Source organism: Halichoerus grypus, chromosome 6 (genome assembly GCF_964656455.1).
Source record: "Halichoerus grypus chromosome 6, mHalGry1.hap1.1, whole genome shotgun sequence".
Taxonomy (NCBI): Eukaryota; Metazoa; Chordata; class Mammalia; order Carnivora; family Phocidae; genus Halichoerus; species Halichoerus grypus.
The window spans coordinates 5,998,383-6,025,125 of record NC_135717.1 but is presented as its reverse complement, the minus strand read 5'-3'; the positions used below and the strand labels follow the sequence as shown (position 1 = coordinate 6,025,125).

The 26,743-nt window shown below is 43.5% G+C and overlaps 2 protein-coding genes and 1 long non-coding RNA gene across 8 annotated transcripts in view; 2 read left to right on the top strand and 1 right to left on the bottom strand.

Annotated features, from left to right (window-relative positions):
- KPNA7 (karyopherin subunit alpha 7) overlaps nucleotides 1–24,324 on the top strand; it is a 53,899-nt gene extending 29,575 nt beyond the window's left edge. Inside the window, exons 10-12 of one of the 4 annotated variants that reach the window (XR_013448679.1) lie at nucleotides 2,715–2,861; nucleotides 22,996–23,071; nucleotides 23,955–24,324. Coding sequence is in view for 2 of the 4 variants with exons in the window: in XM_078074345.1 (XP_077930471.1) it covers nucleotides 2,715–3,056 (342 nt within the window). In the remaining 2 variants the exon portion in view is untranslated. Of the gene's footprint in view, nucleotides 1–2,714; nucleotides 3,719–5,019; nucleotides 5,226–22,995; nucleotides 23,072–23,954 lie in introns of those variants that run through there. The other 3 variants (XR_013448680.1, XM_078074346.1, XM_078074345.1) reach the window with 3 other exon arrangements.
- LOC144382208 (uncharacterized) overlaps nucleotides 1–26,669 on the bottom strand; it is a 27,928-nt gene extending 1,259 nt beyond the window's left edge. Inside the window, exons 1-2 of one of the 2 annotated variants that reach the window (XR_013448681.1) lie at nucleotides 26,487–26,546; nucleotides 622–716 (exon numbers count right to left, since the gene is read on the bottom strand). This is a non-coding gene — a long non-coding RNA (uncharacterized LOC144382208). Of the gene's footprint in view, nucleotides 1–621; nucleotides 717–26,486 lie in introns of both variants that reach the window. The other variant, XR_013448682.1, reaches the window with a different exon arrangement.
- Nucleotides 24,820–26,743, top strand: part of SMURF1 (SMAD specific E3 ubiquitin protein ligase 1) — a 109,792-nt gene continuing 107,868 nt past the window's right edge. The window contains exon 1 of one of the 2 annotated variants that reach the window (XM_036064870.2): nucleotides 24,820–25,183. In XM_036064870.2, coding sequence (XP_035920763.1) covers nucleotides 25,129–25,183 — 55 coding nt within the window. In that variant the 5' untranslated portion in view covers nucleotides 24,820–25,128. Of the gene's footprint in view, nucleotides 25,184–26,599 lie in introns of those variants that run through there. The other variant, XM_036064871.2, reaches the window with a different exon arrangement.

The window sequence follows — 26,743 nt, the reverse complement described above, 5'->3', positions numbered from 1 at the left end:
TCCCTTGTATGTAGTCATCAGGAGAAACTTGTCTCAGGAAGAACATTTATGCAAAGCCCTGAGAGGAGTGAAGTGAGTGAGTCTTGTGGATATCTGGGGAAGAGCACTCAGGATGAGTGGGAGCAAATGGATAGAAGGTGGTAGTCAGGCTCAGAGCATCCAGATCACATGAGGTGTGGGAGAACTTCAGCTTACTCTGAGTGAGATGGAGAAACCAATCAAAGGTTCAAAGCAGGGGAAAGAGTCCATGAACCACATGGCAGGCTCTTCTAGAAGGCTAAAACATAGGATACACTCAAAAGAGCAGCAGCAGGAATAGATCTTGAAACTGACTCCAGAGACTTGAATTAGAGATCTAGAAAAGCCTTATTTCTGGAAGAAAGCCAGTGTTCATAAACCATTTGTGTCAGTTCTGTATTGCTGCATAATTGATTACTCCCTAGTGGTCTAGAACAAACATTTATTATGTCACCTAGTTTCTGGGGTTAGGAATCTGGGGGCAGCTTAGCTGGATGGTTCTGGCTCAGGGTTTCTTAGGAGGTTCGAGGTGTCAACTGGGGCTGGTCTCATCTGAAGGCTTGATGGAGGTTGGAGGATCAGCTTCCAAGAAGGCTCACTCACATGCCTGGAAAGTTATTCTCACTACATGGACCTCTTCATAGGACCATATGTGTGTCTTTACATCATGGCGACTGGCTTCCTCTGGAACAAGTGATCTAGGAAAGCAAGATGGGAGCCCCGATGGCTTTTATAATCTAGCCTTGGAAGTCATTTCAACAACATTCAATTGGTTACACAGATCAACCCCACTCAAAACGGGAGGAAACTATACAAGGGTGTCGAATACCAGGAGGTAGGGATCATCTGAGGCCATCTTGAAGGCTGGCTATATTCATTTGGTTCAGGTCCTTTTATATGCAACTAAGCTGTTTGAAAAATTTCAAAGTAACACCAGGGGACTCCTTTTAAAAGCTCACTTTAAGCATCCTTTTCATGTAACTGTCTTGGAAAGAACTGACCTGAGTCAGGAACAGATCTGAAAGAGCACCCAATTAGACACTAAGATTGAGCAAATCACACAGATGAAGAATAGAGACTTGGCCACCCGTAGACAAGGTTGCATAAAATGACATAACACGTTTGTGAAAGTACACTTGTGGGCATTAGAAATTTAACTTCATCTGTTTCATTTGAACTAAACATTTGGGATTTTTTTTTTCCTTGGGGGGGAGTCTGGGAAAACCACATCTGATAGACCAGAGAGAAGCACTGGAATAGCAGGTTAGGAGGACGAGGCAGGAGAGAGCCTCAAATGGGCAGCAGAGTGTAGCTGAAGTTCTTTGAAGTGACTTTGGAGCCGTTTGCTGTGGTGTCGACATCCAGAATCCTTCTCCAGAGCTCTGACTGCCCTTGGTCATCCCACACTCCCCAGTGTTCTTTCTGAGGCTAACCTAGCACATTGGTCCCACCTCGGTTTCTTTGCTCAAAGCCAAAAAACTCATTTTGGACTTGCGGATAGGACTAGAGTGTGTCAGGGTTTAGACACACAGTGCACACTCTGATCAGGTAGACAGTGTGGCCTAAATCATGCTTAATTTGAACCACAGGAGGTTTTCTTACTACTGCTCACGAAATAGAGAGCAGAGCCCTTCAGGAGTTGACACCAAAGCCTTTTCTTTATTTCTCTTCACTTCCCCCAGATAGACTGTTTAGCTGAATTACTCCCTCTTCTCCTAATATGCAACACGTATTCCTTCACATCTTTGTCCTTGCCCTTCCTTGTTTTGGGAATGCCATGATTATCCTATGGTTGACCCTGGCACAGCATTGTTCATCAAGAACATGTGCTACTTTCCAAGTCTTTTATGCACATCTTCTATAACTTAAACCACCGATCATCTATATTCTGCTTTCTTAAATTATTTACCTGTCTGCCCTAAGAACGTGAGTTACAAAAAGGCCTTTTCTAAATCCTATCTTGATCTCTAGTTTTGTAGGCCTTGCCACGGTATATGTACAAATGTTTGAGTGAAGGAATAGCCCTAGATGATAAATCCAACGATCCGCATTGGATTAAATCCACTCATGTTACTTGTTTCCAGGGACCTGGTTATTTGCCGTGGTGTTACTAAGGGTCCCCTTAGTCTTACCTCTTAAGGCTTTTCCAGCGAGGGCAGGGCCAGAACACCTGCATTTAAATAGCATTACTTGAACATTCTTTCAAACTGTATTTTAAACAATTTCCATTAATTATAAGGGAGATAACTATTAAACAGTAATAGCAATGTATTTATGGAGGGCAGCATACTTGGCAAAAATTGTATTTTGTGCAATTGATATAAACCTAAATATATGTACTATAAATATCTAAAAGGGGAGGAAGATCCTGAAATCTTTTTTTTTTTTTTTTAAGAGGAGAGAGAGAAGAGGGGGTGGGGAGAGGGAGAGAAAGAATCTCAAGCAGGCTCCATGCCCAGCATGGAGCCCAACATGGGGCTCGGTCTCACAACCCTGAGATCATGACCTGAGCTAAAATCCAGAGTTGGACGTTTAACTGACTGAGCCACCCAGGTGTCCCTGATCCTGCAGTCTTAATGAGGGAAGAACTGTGGCTGCCATTCTGGAACAGGAGCCTTTGGTCTGACTCCACGGTGGTGAAGCTCTACCTCCGAAGGGCTTTTGCCCAGAGTCTTGCTTTTCCTTTATGTCCACAGGCAGCAGAGAAGCTTTCAGAGAAGGAAAACCTGTGTCTTCTGATAGAGGAAATGGGTGGCATTGATAAAATTGAGGCTTTGCAACTTCATGAGAACCCTCAGGTTGCCCTGACTGCTTTGAACATTATTGAGAACCATTTTTCTGAGGTAAGTGACTTCAGAGTGGAAAGGAGTGCCCACACCTCCTGGCGTGCTGCCTTAGCAGGTGATCATTGGGCAGGTGCCCATGCTTCTCCTGTGAGCTGGGCTTCTCTCTATGACTTAGCTCTGAGTTTCTCCCCCAACCATGCTGACTGGGCCGCCTTTGAGTGGCAGCTTCCTGGCTCCTGGAGACCATTCTAGTCCCATAAAAGCTTGTCCTGCTACCTCTGGTTTAGAATTTTTTTGTTTTGTTTTTTTGTCCCCCCCCCCCCCACTTCTTTTGATGGGGATGGACAGATGGATGGACAGATGGACAGGATATGATGCTGAAGTGATTATTTTTTTCTTTTTTCTTTTTTTTTTACTGAGAAACACAAACAACTAAGACAGGCCCAGATTTTGAAAAACATTTTGGTACTTAACACATTTTGTCTCTTCCCAGAAGATGGGGTTTGGGATAAACTGTACACAGGGCTTTTAACTTCTCTGCGGGAGCAGGGAATAATGATCAGACAGCATTAGACACTTCCTTAAACCATTTTTTATTATAATGTGTAACATAAAAGTTTACCATTTTAACCACTTTTGAGTGTACAGCTCAGGGTCCTCAAGTACCCTCACATTGCTATGTAGCCATCACCAGCATCCTCTCTAGAACTTTCCCATCTTTGCAAAATGAAGCTCTGTCCCCATTAAACATTAACTCCCCATCCTTCTTCCCTACACCGCCCCCAACCCTGGCAACCACCATTTAACTTTTCATCTCTGTGAATTTGACTACTCTAAGTACCTCATATAAGTAGAATCCTACAGTATTTTTTCTTTTATGACTGGTTCATTTTACTCAGCATAATGCCCACAAGGTTCACCCATGTTGCAGCAGGTGCCAGAATTTCCTTTATATTTTAGGTTGAGTAATATTCCACTGTGTGGATAGATGACGTTTTGTTTATCCATTAATCATAGATATTCACTTGGACTGTTCTTTTGACTCTTGTGAATAATGTTGCTATGAAAATGGAAGTACAAGTATCTGTTCAAATTCCTGCTTTCAGTTCTTCTGAGTGTATATACAGAAGTGCAATTGTTGGGTCATACAATAGTTCTATTTTTAATTTTTGAGGAACCACTATACTGTTATCCATAGTGAATGCGCCATTTTACATTCTCACCAGCAATGCATGAGGGTTCCCATTTTCCAACATCCTTGCAATACTTGTCTGTTTTTTTGATCATAGCCATCCTAATGGGTGTGAAGTGGTATCTCATTGTGGTTTTGTGTTGCATTTGCATTAGATATTTTTCATAGGAAGAAGGTGAGCTCAAAGTTCTTAAGTGGCCAGGAGGCTAGGGGTTTATAGAGTGAGTGACACCCCGTTAGGCATCAAACTTGAATCAGCAAAATCCAGAGCCGTACAATAAATATGACCAGGTTGGTGGTGTGTTGCTACCTGAGGGTAGCCAATACTGGTTTGGGACCAAGAGGATGCTCTCAAAGCAGAGAGGACCCAGAACAGCAATCAGCATCTTCTGGGTTAAGGCTCCTACGAACACCTTGTAATTTAGGAAACCCATCTCTTAAAGGAGGTTCAGATCTCTAGGACTCATCCAAGGGCTCCAGGCTAAAGACTTCTGATTTGGAAGTAACAGCTACATATGCTGTGTCCTTACTCACTGTAAGGGCACTGTTCTGCGCATCAAAACTGCACTTAAAAATAAGCTAGACATAAGAACACAAATACTGTGTGCCTTCACTTACATCAGGGACCTAGAAGAGCCAAACTCAGACATGCAGTAGAATGGTGAGTGCCAGGAGCTGGGGGAGAGAAGGAAATAGGGAGCTAATGTTTAGTAGGTACAGAGCTTCAGTTTGAAATGACAAAGTTCTGCAGATGGATGGTAGTAGTTGCACAGAAATGTGAACATAATGCCTCTGAGCAAATGGTTAAAAATGGCAGATTTGATGGTATGTATGTTTTACCACACACACAAACTGCATTTAAGATCCAGCCTGAGAAATATTTCTGTGCTCCTCTTCTCTGGGGGAGACTTGAGGCCGATTTTAGAGCAAATTGCTAACCCACAGACGATGTTGAGGAGTCAGCTGTGCGGCCATAATGTGCCGGGAGCCTCCAGGTATAATAGTGTCTCTTCTTCCCTGAAGGGAGAAGAAAGTGGCACAGTATTACCAGCCCTGGACCAAGATCATGAATTCTTAAACCGCTTAACAAAGCAATACCAAGGCCCCACGACTCCTAAATCAAGGAGCAAACCCTAATGGGTAACTTCTTTAAGAACCTTCTATGTCTTGGCATGGCACAGGTGTAAAGCTTTTTAAACTAAATGTTAATAAAATTTTCGACACCTTCACCTCCATCTATCAAAAATGCCGTTAAACTGCTTATGTCTTAAAGTCCTGTGGAAGTCATCTCCTAAGAATGTGTGGTTTAGTGGTAACCTTTAACTATCTTGAAGACCCTGAGAACAGAGTAGAATGGTCTATAGCTATCTAGACAAATTTTGACTTGTAGACTTGGTTTAACCAGCAATTCTTATAGTTTTTTCCCCTTTCCTTTTCATTGTCATGGAATGCCTGTAAATAGAGAACATTCTTCAGGGAAAGCTGTGTGGACGATAGTTAAAAGGAGAGTGAGAGTAGGATGGGAAGGACCTAGGAACACGATACTAGGCAGCGTTGTGATGGATGTGGGATACACTTTAAGGAGGACTGGACTTGATTTGTATTATTTGAGTGTAGAGGTGGATCAAGTTCTACTGGCCTCTAAAGCATCACACCAAAAGGTCATGCCCAAAGCAGGTCTTCGCTGGTCCTTGACAAGTGAGGAGGAAAACTGTGTGGGAGTCCATCTAAAATACTGCTGGAAGACCATTCACGTTCTCACAAACATCTCATTGAGTGGTGAGAACAAATCTGCGATTTAGTGGACATTAGATATTCCAATATGTATCCTCATCAACTTCTGGAGTGACCATGCTTGCTGCTGAGAGCTGTGTTGGTGGGATGGGATCCTCAGTGTTTTGCTCTCCACATGGAAATCCTTTTCAACTCCCTCTTTCATTCATCAGCTCAGGACATCCTAGCTTGGTACATCCCTGACCAAGCAGAATCCCACTCAACAAGGACTTTGCATCTTAGACCCAGGGATTGAGTGCAGAAGAAACAAGTAATTGGCAAGTGTTCATTTACTCCAGCAGCAGGACCTTACACTCAGTGGAGTAGACCTTCTCAGTGGTTACCTGCCTTTGCTTCTACAAGGCTTCCCTTTGGTCCTGTCTGCTCCCCCATACTCCTTATTTTTTTTTTAATATTTTATTTATCCACTTACTTATTAGCACGAGCATGAGTGCAGCAGGAGGAGCAGAGGCAGAGGGACAAGCAGACTCTGCTGAGTGCAGAGCCTGATGGAGGGCTCAATCCCATGACCCTGAGATCACAACACGAATGAAAATCCAAAGCTGATCACTCAACTGACTGAGCCACCCAGGTGCCCCTGTTGTCCCATACTCTTACAACAGATTCTCTTTTTAAGTAGCCAGAATTAGTTTCTGTTGCTTGCAACTGAAGAATCTTAACTGACACACATGGAGTGGAAAAACTAAACTGTAACTAGTTATTTAAATCCAAAAGATCTATTAAATCCCATTTTGTCAAGATAGACATTGTATCAAATTTGAACTTTAAGTTTAAAAACACAAGTAACATATATAAAATCGTATATATTGCTATATAGTATATATAATAGTTATTATATATTCTATATAAATGTTTTTTAAAATTGAAAACAAAACTAAGAATGGAAAAAAAAATGATCCTACCACTTCAACACAACTATTCGGGATTGATTATTTTTAAGTAATCTCAATGCCCAATGTGGAGTTTGAACTCATGACCCTGAGATCAAGAGTCACATGTCCTACAGACTGAGCCAGCCAGGTGTTCCCATCAACACAACTGTTTTTATGTTTGTGTTTTCCCTTCCATTTGAGTCCACATATACCTTTTTTTTTCTTTTATCTTTTTCAACATTTTAAAATGCCACCTTTCCCCCCCATCAGAAGACTGAAGTTGAGGGGAAGGCAGAAGGTGAGGTGGTTTACAAAAATACCTTAAGAAAAAAAGTTTTTAATGAAAAAAGTTTGAAACCCTGTAGAGGTTAGTCATTGCCCAAATGGTCTGACCTTGTTGGCTCAAAATACTATTAGCCTTTTTTCTCCTCTCCCAGTCAACTATTTTTACTAAAATTGCATAACAAAGGAGCATTTGTAGTTTAGAGATACTGATACCAACTTGTCTAGGGAGGTTTAAAAAAAAAAAAAGGAGCTATCTGCATGGCTTAGGTGCAAAGAGGTGGTGTTGGTCACCTTCTGGCTGGGTGCCCATGTGCTTGGATGCAGTGTGTTGGGATGACCGACAGAGCAACAGAAAGAAGGAAGGAGTAACTGTCCCTAGGTCAGCTTTATGATGTAAAGGCTGAATTGGAACAACTGACTCTCTTGCATTTACCCCAAGTTTGTCACGTACCATGGAAGAAATGCAATTCTCCCGTCTACCCTACAATCCATCATTTACCTGCTCTCTGTTTTCCTGAAACATGGAGTGACCATGTTTAATGATAATAGCACATGATATTTTAGGCATAGTAGCAAAAATAACCAGACGTGGAGTTGTGGGCTGTGGGTTCTGGTCCCGGCTCTTTTTCTAAATAGTTGAAGCCTGGACAAGTCCTATAATTTCTCTGTTCCTTAATGCTTCATCTGTCAATTCTTCTCATTTCTTTGGGCTTTCAGTTTTTATCTGCAAAATAGGGAGGTTGTGTTTGGTAAATTACTAGTTGTATAATGTTTTCATATATTATGTGCAACTCATAACCTTGAAAAGTTAAGTGTGGCAAAAATGGTCATCAGTCTCCAATGAAAGAAAGTGGAGCGTAGAAGGTTACTCAATATGTCCTGCATCTTTTAGTAAGTGGTAGAGCAGAGACTCAGGTACAAACCCTGATGTATTACCTGCTATATAACAAATTTCCCTAAAACTTAACAGCTTAAAAAAAAAAAAACCCTATTAATGCACACATTTTTTGTGGGTCAAGGATCTGGAGACAGCTTGGCTGGTGGGTCTGGTTCAAAGTCTTATGAGCTTACATTCAAGCTTCTGCTAGAACTGCATTTTCATCTGAAGGCTTAACTGGGGGAAGATGTGCCTCAAAATTCACTTACGTGGTAGGTGGTAGGTTTCAGTTTGTCCATGGCTGTTGGCTGGAGACTTCAGTTCTCCATCACATGGGTCTCTCCATAGACTACCTGAATCTCCTGACCATAGGAGAGCTAGCTTCTCCCAGAGCAAATGATCTAAGAGTGTGTACATGGGAAAGAAAGAGTGCTCAAGACAGAAGCCACAGTCCTTTATAATCTAATCTCAGAAGTTAATATACTATCATATCCACCATATGCTATTAGTTACACAGACTAACCCTGCTAGAATGTGGGAGGGGCTACACAAGAAAATGAAGACTAGGAAACAGGGATCATTGGGAGCCACCTTGGAGGCTGACAACCCCGCTCTGCCACTCTACCATGTGTTCACATTTTAAAAGACATCATTCAGATGAGAGCCTAGGGTCAGTGAAGTCTCAGCCAAGAAAAAGAAGAGTTGAAGAACCAAATGGAAATTTTAGAACTAAAAAATATAATAATGGAAATTAATACTAGATGGGCTCAACAGCAGAATGGAGCAGACAGGAAAGAATTAATGAACTTGAAGATAGACCAGTAGAAGCAATTAAACCTCTAGATCCAACTACCAACCTACAGGAAATGCAGAAGACAGAGAAAAATGTTAAACTACACCTCAGAGATGCAATCAGCAAAATCCAAACCCTAAGAAACTCTGCAAGACTATTCTGTTTCCTCATTGAATAAATTCTGTGGAAAAAATTGCACATGAGGGAAACTTAGAGACTTAACCAGCCAGAATGTGTGGATTATTAGTTCTATCCTGATTGTAACAAACAAATGTAAAATAAATAAAACACATGACATTTATGAGACAACTAGAAGTTTGAACATTGAATGGAGGTTTGATATTAAAGAAGTTAATTTTTTAACGTTGAATAATCATGTTAAGGTTATGTTCATTAAAAAGTCCTTTCAGCAGTATGTACTGGATGATTTCAGATGGAATGATGTTTGAAATTTGTTTCAAAGTAATATGGGATAAGGGAAGTGGAAGAGGGAGAGATACATAGGGTAGAACCTGCAGTGTGATAATGGCTGGTGGATCTGGTGATGGGACCATGGGGGGCGGGTATTACACCTTTCTGGATTTTTTTTCCTGTGAACATAGGAATTTCCCAATAATTTAAAAAAAAATTTTTAAAGCCATTATATCCTTTTACTCCACAAAGCTGATTATCTGACCCTTCCCTCCCCTGATGGTAAGCTGGAAGTTTGTTTCCTCAATTGGGTAAAAAAGTCTTTGTACTAGAATACGCTGGGCAAGGTTAAAAGCAGATTCATGCTGAGGGGGGATTAAGTAAATTGCTTGGGAATGGTGAGCCCCCACTTACCCCACACCCTACTGGGTAAATGGAATGCTACCAGACAGGTGTATATCTTCTACACAGGAGCCTAGAAGATCTTTCTGTGGGAAATATGACCTTCCCAAGAGGAAAGACCTAAAGACACTGACATTGTGAGTTCCACAAGGAAACAACCCAACTAGATTACCCCAAGGTGCCCACTTCTGATCAGCTTTTTAGTACCTCACTTAAATAAATAGATCAAGAACCACCAGACATTTGAGGAAGACTTCTGACATAATAGAGACAAAAACAAATAGTGCTGGTAGGGGATTTGAAAGAAAAGCCAAGCAAAGGAAAGAGAATTAAACAAAAAACAATACTAGCATACTCAAGAGATAAGATATTGCTTCCATGAAGCAAAAATAAGATGCTATTTTTTTTAATATTTATTTATTTGACAGAGAGAGACACAGCGAGAGAGGGAACACAAGCAGGGGGAGTGGGAGAGGGAGAAGCAGGCTTCCCGCTGAGCAGGGAGCCCGACGCGGGGCTCGATCCCAGGACCCTGGGATCATGACCTGAGCCGAAGGCAGATGCTTAACGACTGAGCCACCCAGGCGCCCAATAAGATGCTATTTTTAAAAGTCCAAGATCAAAAAGGACTTTTGGAAATTAAAAATGATAGTAGAAATGAACAATTCAACAGTAGGGTTGGATGATGAAGTTGAGGAAATCTCCCGTACAGTAGAGCAAGATGACAAAGATAAAAATATAGAAAAGATGAGGTTATATAAATCTGGAAGTTTAGGAGATCCAAAATCTGAATAGAGGCATTCCAGAAATAGAGAATGAAAAAAAAAAAAAAAAAAGGATAGAAAATTATCAGAGAAATAATTCAAGAGTATTTTCCAAAGCAGAAGTAGACATTTCCGAATTTAAAGGTTCCAGTGAGTAGCCCAGAAAAATGGATTAAAATTAACCTTTGCCAAAGCACATCATTGTAAAATTTCAAAACTCTGGGAAAAGAAAACATCTTACAAATTTCCAGAGAGTAAAAAGAAGTCATGTACAAAAGGTCAAGAATCAGAATGCATTTCTTCTCACCCACCTAGTTAAATCTTTTATCACTCTGTAGGACACCCAGTCAGCTAATCTATTCATGGGAGAATCCTAATGGGAACACATAGATGTGTATATATAAGAAATCTGAGGGGCGCCTGGGTGGCTCAGTCGTTAAGCGCCTGCCTTCGGCTCAGGTCATGATCCCAGCGTCCTGGGATCGAGCCCCGCATCGGGCTCCCTGCTCTGCAGGAAGCCTGCTTCTCCCTCTCCCACTCCCCCTGCTTGTGTTCCCTCTCTTCACTGTGTCTCTCTCTCTCAAATAAATAAATAAAATCTTAAAAAAAAAAAAAAAAAAAAAAAAAAAGAAATCTGAACCATTTGTCCAGAAAAAATAACCTAGGCTCCCATTCTTAAGTATGCATATCAGGCACAAGAAGAAAACCAACCTGATAAAAGAGAAAGGCCAAGGTGAATGAAACAACTGTCCCCAGGAGAAACAGACATAACTCAGAGAAGCTAGGGAAATTACTCTCTATATTTTCAACAGATTTGAGAAGATAGGGACTGCAGGCATTTAAAAAGAAGATGCTATGAAACAGGAACCACCTCAGAGATTAAATAAATATCAGGACAAAATTCAAGGGAAGGGTTTGAAGATAAACAGAAGGAAAGATTTCAGACTATAGAAAGGAACAGAGATGAAAAAGTTGGGAGAAAAATGAGAGAGGATCAATTTGGGAGGCCCGCCATCTGAATAACTGGAGTTCCAAAAAAAAAAAAAAAAGCAAAAAATTGAGTGAGAAATCACAGGGAAAGATATTATCAAAGAGATCATAAAAGAAAATTTATCAGAATTGAAGGAATCTCTAGGTTGAAGGAATCTCTAAGTTGAAGACTCACTTGGAATGCAAAGCTGAATAAATGAGAAAAAGATGAATATCTACGTTCAATGTTGTAAAATTTCAGATGACCAAGAATAAATAGAAGATCCAAAAAATTTCCAGAGAGAAACAATGTTATGTACAAAAGAATGAGATTAACATCAGATTTCTCTCTGGGGGCACTGAATGGTAGAATATAATGGGACAAAACCTGGAAAGTTGTTATTTTTTTTTTTTACGATTTTATTTATTTGAGAGAGAGAGCAAGAGCTGGGAGAAGCAGGATCCCTGGTAAGCAGGGAGCCCAATGTGGGGCTCGATCCCAGAACCCTGGGATCATGACCTGAGCCAAAGGCAGATGCTTAACTGATTGAGCCACCCTGGCGCCCCAAAGCCTTGAAAGTTTTGAGGGAAAATTACTTACAACTGAGAATTCTATAGTCACATAAAGTACAATGGTATTTTCAGATATAAACTCAGGAGGGTTACCTTTCAAGTACATTCTAAGTAAGCTACTTGAGAATGTACACCATCAAAAAAGGGTGGAAACAATCTTACCCACACCCCCCCATCATCACCAAAAAGAAAAACATAATATACAAGAAATAGTGGAATCAACTCAGAAGTCCATTGAAATGCAATCCCAGGATAACAGTTGTACAGTGAAGCTGGAAAGCTGTTTGTTCCTTATTAGAACAGAAAGGCAGCTCCAGATAGAATGTTTTCAATGAGAGAAATGAAATAGACCAAAGTAACAGAATGACTAAGAAGCCAGATTATGTTAATGACTTGATGAAGAAAACATAAATCTCTTCCATCAATAAGAAGAAAGTAAGGCAATTAGAAATAACAGGTAAAAAATTATGTAAGAAACTCATGGCCAAACAGGAAGCAAACCAAAATGTGGTGTGATTTTAATTTTGATCCTGCAACGATCAACTCATGGAACCAGCAGACAAAACAGGGAAGTCAACTCTGCTTGCAGAAGAGAATGTGAATGTTGTCATCCTTAACATTGTCAGGGTTCAGCTGATAAATATGGAGGTGGGAGTATAGAGGACAACTATAAGAGAGGGTAAGGGTATTGATATCATCATCTAATGTGGAGGGCATCATGAGTTATGCGCTGATGGAAGAGCAAACACTAGCTCAAAAAAATTTTAAAGTACAAATAGAAGAAGCAAAAATACAAAGCAAGTACTAAAATGGAGTCAGGAGGAGGGAACTCCTTATCTTCCATAATGGGGAGCCAGATAATGTCTTAAATTAAATGAAGAAATGCCAGTGTATATATATTATTATTTGTGAGAATATTATATATCTGGTAATATATGTATAGAAAAAACATTCTGGGAGACTATTCACCAAGTTGATAACCTCTGGCTAGAAGAGAGGGGTAGTCCCAATTCTGTCATTGGTAGTGTTTTTAATAATAATTAAAAATAGAAAACCTCAAAGACATTAGAATTTTGTAATCTCATGGTGTATTGCACGAATATGAATTTGAGTCCTAAATTCCTGAAGCATAACTCCACACAATGAAAGTCTGGTGAATGACTTGGGAGTTACCAGTAATAAAAAGGTGTTTCAGTGTGTGAGTTTCTCTTCTCTAAAGTAAACACCCTTTCACTTGGTTTGGGTGAATCATAAATGGGAAAAGATTCCATATCTCTGGTTTGCTTGTTTTTGAGAAACGTGATTGTTTAGAAAGCTTTTAAAGTGTTGTTTTTTTTTTTTTTTTTTTTTTTGCAGGGGCAGAGGGGGGAGTGGGAGAATCGTAACACTTAGCAATTATTAAAACTTATGGGAACTTGTATTACTTATAAAGTTCTGGTTCCTACCTACACATTCAGTTGAGTAAATTTATAAAGGAAAGTCTTCTCTGGAAAGCTGCAGGTTTAGATACAGGCACCCCTAGATTAAGAACAATTATTTAAATGACACTTTTACAAAGGGTTTTCACAGATAACATCTTCCATACCAGTAATTCTTATAAAAGTGGCATGATGTTGGTATTATATCTATTTTATAGAAGAAGAAATTGAAGCTCAGAGATGTAAGGGAATCACCCATGATCACATAGCCAGCAAATAGAGTATTTAAGCTCACTCTGCTGATGCCACATCCACTCCCAGTTGTATCCCTAATGGGAGGATTGCTAGGGAATTAATTGTTCTGGGTTTACGCTGGTTCTTATATGCCTTGGGTTCTTAGTTCTCTGTGCATTTTAAGGAAAGGAAACTCTGGTGATTGTTAAAGAGTTTGTGACATGTCTCTAGTCTTAAGGAAAGGTAGGGAAGGTAACGTCTGGGTCATCAAGATATCGGGATCCAAAGGAGGCTTGAAAGTGATTTTTTTGATGGGGGGGACCTTCCACCATCACTGTTGGGAAGGTGAAGACACAGGTGCAGATGTGGGAGGCTTCAAAGTGATTTTTATAGGACTTCTCTAAGGATTTCCAAGGAGTATACCTACTATAATAACCAGGTATGCTGTAGACATGGGCTTGCTTTCTCTTTGCCTGCGGCCATAAATCTGGCTTCCTAACTATAGGTACTCTTCTGTCAAAACCCCAGGAATGTTCTAAGCTGAGTGACTGAGGGTCAAGTTGGCAACTCTTTCTTTTGAACCTGCAGTCCAATTCTTCCCAATAAGAAGAGAAATAGCTCTTTGTCAAAAAAACCCTAGGGCTACCCCAATACTGTATTTCAGGCACTGGCAAGTTCATAGCTTGCCTAAGTCATTCATTGTTGACCCCAGTCCCCCACCCCCTTTCCCCTCCTGCTTAAATAGGAATTATTCTGCCAAGGATTGCATTCAGAGTATGGAAACTCCTTTAGGCGAAGGATGCATTAGCTGATGGGTTCCATGAAACATCTCTAATGATTCTTAGCTCTACCCTTTTTCGAAGGAAGGCATTCTCCTAAGACCAGCCCTTTATTATCAAAATATCCCATTCAGATGCAATATAGTTTATTTGGGATAACAATATTCAAGATTCTTAATTTTCATCAATGAGTAGAGAATCCAACCATCATCCACAAATGCAACTGTAGAAAGTACAGTTTTTCTCCTTTGCAGCTAGTTCTTTCCTCAGAAGAAAACTGTATTCCCATTTGATTCCAAAGACTCTCACTTATTAGAGAGAGGCATGGCAGTCCTGTCCTGTGCTTAGTTAAGACATCACAGACTTTGCTTGCTGAGCAAACTGCAATGTCTAAGTTGATTATACCTCTAAGTGACAACCTAAGATAAAAACTCACGGCAGAAATAGATGTGGCTTGTTGAGAAAGCTGCTCAAATCTTTTAAAAAGCAAAGGTTTTGGGGCTGCCTTATGAGAAATAAAGTTACCAACCATACATCCTGAGTATCAAATTTAAATTGGTGATGTTTCTGAATGGATCACAGCTCATTTTTGAAACTCTTTAGAAACTTGCTGCTTAAGGCACGTGCAAGTTCTTTTTTTTTTTCACATACATCCAGGTGAAGCAGCCAAACCCTTCCCCTTGCCTATGGACACCAATAGCATATTGATGTCCACAAGAAAGGGAAGACTTCAGTGTGGCTCTTCTGCCTTATTTATATGTTATTTGCTTATGTGATGGTTTCCACTACCAGACATGAGCCACAAAAATGCAGGGACCATACCTCATCGACCTTTTAAAATTCTTTGCCAAACAGCCTGATTCAATAATGGACAAAGGACTTGAATAGACATTTTTCCAGAGACCTACAAATGGCCAACACGCACATGAAAAGATGATAAATGTCAGTCATCAGGGAAATGCATTATCAAAGCCACAATGAGATACCGCTTCACGGACACTAGGGTGGCTACTATCAAAAACCAGAAAACACAAGTGATGGTGAAGATGTGGAGAAATTGGAACCCTTTTACACTGTTGGTAGGAATGTAAACTGGTATGGCCATTATGGAAACCAGTGGTGATTCCTCAAAAAATAAAAATAGAATTACCATATGATCCAGCAATTCCACTTTTGGGTATCTACCCAAAAGAATCGAAAGCAGGGTCTTGAAGAGAGATTTGTACACCTGTGTTCACAACAGCATTATTTACAATAGCTAAAACATGGAAGCAACCCAGATGTCCATCAACAGAGGAATGGATTAGCAAAGTATGGTCTCTCCATACAATGGAATATCATTCAGCCTTAAAAGGGGAGAAAATTCTGATACCTGCTGCAATGTGGATTAATCTTAAGGATATTATGTTAAGCGAAACAGGCCAGTTACAAAAAGACAAATATTGTATGATTCCACTTATATGAGGTCTCTGGAATAGTCAAATTCGCAGAGACAGCAGAATGGTAATTGCCAGGGGCTGGGGAAGGAGACAATGAGGAGTTGTTGAATGGGTACAGAGTTTGTTTTACATGATGAAATGAGTTCTGGAGATGGATGATGGTGGTGAAGCATAACATTATGAATGTGTTTAATACCACTGACTTTACACTTAACGGTGGTTAAGATGGTAAATTTTATATTATGCATATTTTGCCAAAATAAAAAAATTGGGGAAAAAACCTGACAGCTCATATCCAAACTACGTAATGAATGCCTATAAATCCGTAAGAAAGACAGAAAATCCCATAGAAAAATGGAGAAAGAAACCCAAAACATTGCATATGCACTTCGCTAAAGGGATTCCAAATAGCCAAAGTAATACCCTATTAGAAATCAGAAAATGCAGTTTAATATAATGCTCATATTAGTCAAAATGCAGTTTAACATAATGTTTATATTAGCCCCAAAGTGGAACATTCAAATGTCTATGAATGGATAAATTGAAGTATAGTCATACAAAGAATACTACGCAAACAATAAAAATAAATGAACTATAGCCACAACACAATAATGTGGATAAATCTCAGAAACGTAATGTTGAGTTAGAAAAACTCAGATGCGGGGTGCCTGGGTGGCTCAGTCGTTAAGCGTCTGCCTTCGGCTCAGGTCATGATCCCAGGGTCCTGGGATCGAGCCCCGCGTCGGGCTCCCTGCTCAGCGGGAAGCCTGCTTCTCCCTCTCCCACTCCCCCTGCTTGTGTTCCCTCTCTCGCTGTGTCTCTCTCTGTCAAATAAATAAATAAAATCTTTAAAAAAAAAGAAAAACTCAGATGCAAAATAGTACATACTGTATAGTTCCACTTAAAGTTCAAAAACAGGCAAAAGAGAACCGTATACTTAAGGATTCATACTTCATTAATAAAACTATGAATAAAAGCAAAGAAATGATTACAATAAGAGGAGAATGGTTACCCCGGGAGGAGGCTGGGAAAGATTGTGATTGGGAGGATGAATGTAGGGGTCTTTTGGGGTCTGGCAACGTTCTATTTCTTTACCTCCTGGTGACTACATAGGAGTTTCACCTTTCCTTACATGTGTTATATTTCACAACAAAAATGTTTATAATAGCAAAAAAAAAAATTCCTTGCACATTAGCATGTTGTCTGGCACATTGAAGTTTCCTAATAAATGTTTGCTTATCTTCTACTGTACAATAAAGAGGAAAAGTGAACTTATATTATAAATTGGTGCATACAAATGACAAAACCGTATTCCTGGAAAGAAAAAATGGGCATCTATTCTGTGGCCTAAGCCCCATCCTCCCCTATCCTTCCAGGGGGATCCTGGGCAGACAGAGGATTGATGCAGTCTAGAGAGATGGATAGATGGACAAAGGGTCTACTTTGCAGCACATGGACAGTGCTATGGACAGGCACCGAAGAAAGGATGAACTTGGATTAGAAATAGCTATCGCTGAAAATCTTTATCATGTTCACTTAGCAGGAGTGGAAGCTAATAATTATATAAGCATCCTTCCCTCACACACAACAGAACCCCAAATTAACTTAATTTGTTTATATGAATGCCTTTAAATAATGAGGTACGCAGCTCCCGCCCCTTTCTTGGTACTAGGAGAATCTTTATCACATTCATCTGCACTTCTTTCTATTTTTGCACAATCAGGGTAAGATTAGAGCCTTGCTGGATCTCCGCAGAAAGATGAGTGATTCAAACACTGTGCAGAATGCAGAGAGCAATGATTTGGTGACTGGTTCAGCACATCTGCAGGACTGGGAAATTGGGTCACCTCCTTGCCAGCACAAGCCCTGGTTAATATTTGTCACAGATGGGCACTTACTACAAGTCTTTTTTTTTTTTATAATTAGCGCAAGAGTGTGTGATTCATAAATTTTCCAGTGAATTCCTTCAGCCTTTCCTCTTGTCAGGATTCCTCTGTCTTCGCATGAGAATCAGCACGTGCTTGGGGAATCAAATACTGAACTCTAAATTCCTGGTTATCAGTTTATTCCAATCACAGCAAATGTTAGTCTGCTGCTTTCCTTCCCCCATCACATTCCTGGGGCAGACATTAGCCATGTGGGAGTTGTTCAGTTCTCTTCCTATTAGGGAGAAAGCCCTACTGTGTGTAGTTTGGGCAGGAGGCAGTGGCCCAGTTCCCACTACAAAAGTCAAAGTGGCTTTATCTTCCCCTCTTGTCCCCTGGCAGCCAGGGCGTGGGGCCTGGTCTAGACTCAGCCAATTGGGAACTCCTTCTGGTGCTTACAATCTTGAGATGTACGGACAGATGGCGTTAAGTCCTAGGGGAGCAGGGGTGGCGTCCTGGCCATACTGTTTCTCATTAAGAGAAAGATCTCCTTGGCTGTCCGGATGTTTTGATCACTGCCCGTATTCTATCATGAAACCTAGCAAGGATTCTGTGACCTACCCCCCCCCCCACCCCCCCGCACCTGAAACTCTTCTAATACATCCCATTTTTGATTAAGTTACCTATAGTTGTTTTTGACATCCTGGCCAAAGTATCTTTGTTTTGGATTTTGCACATCACTGCTCAGTTAGGACAATAGGAAAGTAACTACGTGCCTTTCACAGTGGCTCTCAAATGCAAGCGTGTATCAGAATCACCCGGAGGGTTTGTTCGACTGTGAATTGTTGGGTCTACCTTCTGAGTTTCTGATGCAGTCAGTCTGGGTGCTGCCTGAGAATTTGCATTTCTAACAGTCCCCTGGTGATGCTCCTTCTCCGGCGACCATACTTTCTAGAACCATTGGTCTAGAATACAGGAGCGCTTCCTCTAGCCTTGTCCAAAAACTAGCAACAGTTTTTAGCCAATAAACAATGATTCAGGGTCTTACTTGGGATTTCCTTTGGTTTGTTGATTTCCCTGGTTATTGTTGCTTATATATTACAGATGAGATACAATAAACTTAGAGAATACTTATCTTATTTTTCTAGACCAATAGAAATCATGAGATTCTGAGGGAGTAGTAGACCAGAAGCCTGGGCATTGCCTTTGTTTATTTACAGTAAAAATGTGATGTCTGAATTTTTAAAAATGAGCTTATTATATTCTTAGCAGTATCTTAATTACTTTTATTAGGATAGTCAATTTAATTGTTTAAAACACTGCTCATCTAAGTGGGAACTACTCTATAGACAAAACTACATTTTTAAATGTATAATAGCAGTTTAATCATTTTCTCATTTTCACTATGACCTTATCTGTTTCTGAACATAGACTGTGGGGTTCAACTAGGATCTTTTTTTTTTTTTTAAGATTTCATTTATTTGAGAGAGAGCAGGAGCAAGGTTGAGGGGGAGGGACAGAGGGAGAGGGAGAAGCAGACTCCCCACTGAGCAGGAAGCCCAATGCGGGGCTCTATCCCAGGACTCAATCCCAGGATCTGATCCCAGGACCTGGAGATCATGACCTGAGGCGAAGGCAGACGCTTAACTGACTGAGCCACCCAGGCGCCCCACATCTAGGATCTTTAAAGAAATTATTTTTTCTAGAATTGTCCCTAATTACTTGGCTGCATATATTTGAAGAAATAATCTAAATCTCAAATAATTCCACAGCCATAAAACACAACCACATACCTATTAGGATGGCCAAAAGGGAAGACAGTGACAATACCAAATGCTGGCAAGGATGCTGAGAAACATTGCTTGTAGAAGTAAAATGCTGGGGCGCCTGGGTGGCTCAGTGTGTTAAGCGTCTGCCTTTGGCTCAGGTCATGATCCCAGGGTCCTGGGATTGAGCCCTGCCTCGGGCCCCCTGCTCCCTCTCCCTCTGCCTGCCACTCCCCCTGCTTGGTCGTGCTCTCTCTCTGTCAAACAAACAAATAAAATCTTTTAAAAAAGGTAAAGTAAAATGCTATAGCCATTCAAAAAAAGTTTGGCAGTTTCTTAGAACACTAAACTTCCATATGACTCAGCAATTGTACTCTAGAGCTGTTATTCCAGAGAAATTAAAACTTATTATGTTCACATAAATGCCTGCACATGAATGTTCATAGTAGTTTATTAATAGTAACCAAAAACTGGAGTTAGCCCAGGTATCCTCCAATGGGTAAATGGTTAAACAAAAGGTGATACATCCAAGTCATGGAATACTACTTAGTAATAAAAAGGAACAAACTAGGGCGCCTGGGTGGCTCAGATGGTTAAGCTTCTGCCTTTGGCTCAGGTCATGATCCCAGGGTTCTGGGATCGAGTACCGCATCGGGCTCCCTGCTCCTTGGGAGCCTGCTTCTCCCTCTGCCTCTCTCTCTGTCTCTCATGAATAAATAAATAAAATCTTTAAAAAATAATAAAAAGGAACAAACTATTGAAACAGGTTACAATTTGGATGAGTCTCCTGGGGGATTATGCTGTGTGAGAAAAACCCATTCTAAAAGACTATATTGTATATGATTCCATCTATGTAACATTTTTGAATTGGCCACATTTTAGAAATAGAGGATAGATTAGTTGCCAGGTGTTGGTGGTGGGACAAAAGGACATGAGGATGAGGAGGGCATTGTGTTGGTGTGTTCAGTAGTTTGTGGTGGTGGATACTTGAACACACACAGGTGTTAAAAATGTATATAACTTAATATACATACACATAAGTCCAAGTAAAATGGGGAAAATCTGAATATTATTGGATTGTATCAATGTCAATATCCTGGTTGTGATATTATACTATAGTTTTGTAAAATGTTACCATTGGGAAAACTGGGCACAGTGCACAAGGGATCTCTCTGTATTATTTCTTATAACTACATGTGAGTCTACAATGATGTCAATAAATGTTTTAATTAAAAAAGATTCTACCGGGGTGCCTGAGTGGCTCAGTAGGTAAAGCATCCAACTCTTAATTTCAGCTCAGGTTATGATCTCAGGGTTGTGAGATAGAGCCCCATGTGGGCTCTGTGCTGAGCGTGGCGTCTGCTTAAGATTTTCTCTCTCCCTCTCCCTTTGTGCCTTCCTCCTGCTCATGAATGTGCTCTCTCTCTCAAATAAATAAATAAAACAAAACAAAAAGATCTTATCAAAGATAATAAACCCTATCAATGATAATAATATAGTAAGACTTGCATATTGGTAATATTAAGCTTAGGGTGTAATTAAAGGCTTCCAGGCATAGAAGGATAAATGAATATGCTAATTAATCACAATTTTGTATATCTGTTTTAAAAACTTAATGTTTGGGTGAAAAGCAGAAGAGGTCCAGATCCTAGACCTAGGAAAGATCTTAAAGGCTAGTCTGTCCTAGCCACTGGTCACAGAGGCTCATGTACAGCAGTGTACTCCCAAGAGGTATTTGGTATAGCCACCAGGGACCCTCTGCACAATATCCCCGGTTTCCCTAGGGTAATAGCACTAGTAGGTCTGGGGGAAAGACTAGCATATGTATTTTACATGTACTTATAAGAACTACCATATACCAAGGGCCTGCTCTAGTCGACTGCTAAATCTACATCTAATTTAAACCTCACGATGACTTTGGGTGAGAGGCATTATTATCTCCATTGTATGGATGAGCAAACTGAGGCTTGGCGACTTTTATTAACTTGCTCTGGCACCAGTTGGTAATGTGCGGGAGCCAGAGAAGAGTGTGGGTGTGTGTGGACCACAGCTGCCCTCTTTTCAGGATGCATAGCCACTGCCTTCCAAAGGGGTTTCTGCTGTGTTGGTTCCTGAACATACACATACGGGATATTCCCAGTGTGATTTGCTTGATCATTTCCTTCAGATTAGGAGTTTTTTTTTTTTTTTTTTTTAAAGATTTTATTTATTTATTCATGAGAGACAGAGAGAGAGAGAGAGAGAGAGAGAGAGAGAGAGAGCGGAGGGAGAAGCAGGCTCCCAAGGAGCAGAGAGCCTGATGTGGGACTCGATCCCAGGACCCTGGGATCCTGACCTGAGCCGAAGGCAGACGCTTAACCATCTGAGCCACCCAGGCGCCCCAGATTAGGAGTTCTTAATCTAGGGGCTATGGGACCTTACAGGATCCACAAATTGGTTTCAGGAGATCATGAGCCCACTGAAATTGGATGTAAATTTGGTGCATATTTGCACATATGAATTTTTCTGGGCAAAGGATCCATTGTTTCCATCAGATTCCCTGAAGAGATTTGGGAATCAAAAGACAGGTTAGGAACCACTGCAGTTAGATCCAAAGAGAGATTTGTTTTTTTTACCCCCACTGGAAAGTGTTTCAAATGCCCAATAACACCGACAAAGGCAAGTGATACATTTGGGAGAAATAAAATAAGCTGCCAAATCCTACATAGAAAGCAGGGTCAAAACTGCTCTTTTGTAAAGTCATTGCAAAGAGGATACTTGAAGACACTCACCAAATTTCATCTCTGTCTCAGCAGAATTGTTAAACACTTCCCATCTACTTGTTCCAGGTATCTTTAAAAGATAGTATTTTTGACAAATTTGATATACAATGAAAGGATATCAAAGTACCTTAAGTTCAGGATAAGGGCTGGTCCGCAGGTTTAGCACAAAATTGTGGCTGATGAATTTTATGTGAGCCAATACCTTTTATCATCTTTATCAACTTTTTAAAAAGATTTATTTGAGAGAGAGAGAGCTCTCGAGAGCGCACGTGTGCATGCCTGCACTGGGCAGGGCGGGGGAGGGGTAGAGGGAGGGAGGAAGGGAGAGAACTTCAAGCAGACTCCCTGCGGAGCACAGAGCCTGATGCAGGGCTTGATGTCACGACCATGAGATCAGGGTGTGGGCCTAAATCAAGAGTCAGATGCTTAACCAACTAAGCCACCCAGGCGCTCCTCATCTTTATTAACTTTTTGATAGAGTCAGGTGTGCAGATAGAAGATCCAGCAGCTACAACATTACTGCACTTGAACTGAAATCTGTGCTGGAAAATACATTCATTTTCCTGCCTCTGCACAAGCCCTTCCCTCTGCCTGCGATGCCCTTGTCCAGTAAACTTGAATGCTGCATTTAAGTCCTGGATCGAGGTCTTCTGTGACTCTCCTGTGATCTTCCCATCTTTCTCCTCCCAGGCAGAACGGTCCTGTCATCCATGTTCTATCCCTCAGTACACACCTCTGTCAGTGTGTCCTTGTCAGTGGTTCCTGTGTCTGTTTCATCCGGGCCACTGAGCCTCTGAAATGCCATCCCTGTGACTTATTTTGTATTCCTTGTCCCTAGCCACATAGTAGGTGGCTGGAGTTTGCCAATGAATAAAACATTAGCTTCCGTTTAGGAAGGCCCTCCTTGTGCAGGCTGTGTTGAAAGACACCGTTAGGTGTATCTGGTTAAATGACAGCGGCAATTACTTGTTAATGAGTAAATGAAATGCCTTTCAGTGACCTCCAGAAGTGACCTCCTGACTCACCTGTTGAGGAAACAATCAGGAAAAGGAAGGCCCAGACATCTAGGCAGGTAAGAAAACAATGAGGTTAAGAAATGGAAGGATTTTAGGTCAGGAACAGCTAGGAATCAGAAATGGGGGCCAGCACTCGGCTAAGCAGAGAGGGAGAAGTTTAGTCTGATTGAGAGAGAAGAGACTTCTTGAATATGAGAATGAAGAGAAGGGAGAGATACTGGGTGGACTGAAAGAAGAATGGGGATCACTTGGGGGCAGGGGTTAGAGACTCTAAATGGATTTATTCAGACCCCAGGGACTCACTCTTAGTGACGGTCGCCTACAGAGTAACATCTAGATTCTGGGTCTACTGCTCTGTTGCTTAAACATAGCTTGTATTCTTGGATATTTCACTAGAATTACTGAAAGTCTGAGCTGCAAGGGGCTATAGAAATGATCTGGGCCTGTCTTTTTTTTTTTTTTTTAAAGATATATTTATTTATTTGAGAGAGAGAGAGTGAGAACAGGGAGGAGCAGAGGGAGAGAGAGAATCTCAAGCAGGCTCCATGCCCAGTGCAGAGCCCCAGCGCAGGGCTTGAGATCAGGACCTAAGCTGAAATCAAGAGTCAGCCACCCAAGGGCATGTCTTTTTATTTGACTGACTGAGCCTCCAAGAGGCAGCTTTGAATCCAGCCCAGGAGACACTCTGCTCTCATTGGGTTCAGCCTGAGGCAGGGAGGCATGTCTAGCAGCCCTAGGGAGAGGGCTCTATTCTGAAGACTGTGACCCCAGGAAAGGTCCCTGACTGCCGGGGGTGGCTGCAAAGGCTCAGAACCTGGTTTCCTTAAGATACAAATCAAATAAAGGCTTTCAAAGAATTAGGTAGTTGGTTAAAAACAACTTTGGTAAACAAGCCCAGCTTTTCCTCTTTATTAACATAGTATTTCCTCTCCATTACAGGTTCACAAAGAGGAGTTGGTTTGCTGGAGAAAGCCTAACGAGCTTTTAGTTCTACCCTGCAACTCTGGGAGGAGGGGAAATGTTAGCTTTTAGTTAAACTCTGCAAATCTGGGAGGGTAAGTGTTAGCAGAAAGCGGAGAAACAAGGCCGTAAAGCTGCCTTTTTGTTGGTTTGAATTGTGTGCAGATTGGATAATAACAAACATCTACCTCTCAACTTTATCCCTCTCTACCAGCCTGTTTACCTTGTCCATATATGGCACTTCCAGCCATTCTGGCAACTCTGTCACGGGTCAATAGAGCGCACTAGTTGCACAGAACACACCTAGGGGACTTTGTGTCTTTGAGGTGTCTCCACTGAAATTGCATTCTCTAAGAAAAAAAAAAAGTGTTGCATGACTATTTGTGCAAGGTGCTTGGTGTGTAGTAACAGGCCTAAACCTCTCTTCAATAGCTATCGGGGGCCCGGGGGCTTGAGAGAGACCTGGAAAATCAGTTCCGTCCGCATCTGCAGACCCGTTTCCTTGGGGAATGTGGAGAAGACCCAGGGCGACGGTTCGCGGGCCCAAACGGGGCCCCGCACCCTCGCTTCCCCTTCCGCGGGCCTCCAGGGCGTGCTCCGTTTCCAAGCCGGGATCTCCTGCGCCCCGGACCCGGCGGAAGGACGCGGAAAGCCCCTACCACAGGTTCCAATCCCCGCGCGCCCCAAGCCGGGCCGGCAACGTAGCCCCGCGGCGCGCCCCGCCCCGACGTGTCCGCGGGCGCGCGCACGCACGCAAGGCGCGGGGGCGCACAGCGCGAGCACGCGCAGGGCCGGGCCGGCACGGCGGCGGGCGCGCGCGCGGCTCCGGGAGGCGGCGGCGGCGGCGGCGGAAGCGGTGAGGGCGGCGGGCGTCCGGCTCTGAGGAGGTGGTGGCGGTGGCGGCGGAGGCGGCGGCTCCGGACTGGGCTCGGCTGGGAGCGGGCGAGGGTCGGGGACGCCGGGTCGAGCGCCGATCCCCCGGCTCGACCATCCTCCCGCCGCCCGGACGCCTGGGCCGCGGAGTTTGTGTCCCGGCTCGGACCCCGGCGCCCAGCCCGGAGCCGTAACCTTGAGGCGGCGGCGGCGGGGCCGGGCCGGGCCGGGCCGGGGGGCGGCGGCGCTGGATCCGCGGCTGCCTGATCGTTGGCGGGAGATGTCGAACCCCGGGACGCGCAGGAACGGCTCCAGCATCAAGATCCGTCTGACAGGTACGGCCGGCGGGAGGCCCACCCGTCTCCCCCCCCAGCCCCCCCACGGCCCTGCGCCCGCTGGCGCCCCGCACGGCCCCCCAGCAGCCCCGGAATTTCCCGCAGAGCGCCCCGATGGAGTGGCCCTCCCCCACGCCGGCCGTTGTCCCAGGACCTCGTCACCCCCCTCGGCGAGTGCCCCTCGCTCCTCGCTCCCGACCCCGCCCCCTCGCTGCTCCCGGCCCCGCCCCCTCGCTTCTCACCCCCCCCCCACCACCCCACGGCCCTCTGGCTTCCCTCCTTCTCCCCCCCACCTGACCCGTCGCGTCCCCCCTCCCGGCCCCCCTCCCGGCCCCCTCCCGTTTTCAGCCCCTCGGTCCTGGTCGCTCCCTTCCCTCTCCCCGCCTCGTCCCCTCGTTTCTCCCCTCGTGGCCCCGCCCCCCGCTGCTCAGCCCCCTTCCTCCCCCTCGCTTTCTTCCCTCTCCCCTCACCTGCCTCCTCGCTTTCCCTCCTGGCCCCGCCCCTTGGTCTCGGTCCCGCCCCTCGCTTCTCACCACCTTCCCACCCTCTCTCGCCTTCGGGTCTCTTCTCCGACGTGCCCCCGCGCTTCTCCCTCCTGCCCTCCGCTTCTTACCCCCTCCCCCATACTCTCTCCCTTTCTCTCTACCCACCCCCAACTTGCCCCCTGGCTTCTCCCCTCCCGGCCCCGCCCCTTTATTCTCCCTTGGCCGGCCTCTCTCACTTTCCCCCTAAGCCCCGCCCCTCATTTTCCACCTAGTCCCGCCCTCGCTTATCTCGCAGCCCCGCCCCCTTGCTTCGGTCTCGCTGCCTCCACCCTTTCCTTCAGCCTCGAATTCCTCAATCCTATCGTGTCGCTTCTCCCGGTCCTGTTCTCACTTCCCCGCTGGTCCAGACCTCTTCAGTCTAGTCCACTTCCTTTCTGCCTCAGGCCAGACCACTATCTACTCTTGACTGTGCTTCTTCAGTTCTTTTCTGCATTGCACTTTACCAGCCCCGCCCCCCCTCCCCGCAACATCCTTGAGCCCTGGGCAGGGCTGAGGGACCCCCGCCCCCCGCTGGAGGCTTTGGCAGCTGCACTAACGCAGGCTCCTTGGTTCACTCGCACTGAGTCTTCAATGAAGTGCCCGTGTCCCCTAGGAGGCTGTGTAGTGCCACCTTCAAGGGGGAGCGCGCAGCTCTGCTGCGGGCCGGCGACGCGGTGGTTTGGCCGAGTGTGGGTGCCAGCTGTCTGCTGGAGGCGCCCCTCGCTAGCGGGCCCCGGAGATCTGCCCCTTCGCGGGCTCGCCTCCAGCTTGAATCTTACCTGAGGCCCGATTGGAGGGCTGCAGATTCGGTCCTGCGGGGGGACTTTCCGACCTCGAGTATTTCCAGCTCTGGAGGGGAAATAAAAAGTGCAGGCTGATTCCTGTCAGGGGGCTTTCCCTTGGATTTTTCTGTTCAGTGGCCAGTCTGGTGAGAACCCAAAGTCAGATCCTTTCAAAGAGCGAATGAGCATTGTGGACACTTGATGGCAGATGCATAGCCCTAATTCGTCGGTAAAATCCAGGAAAATAACAATAG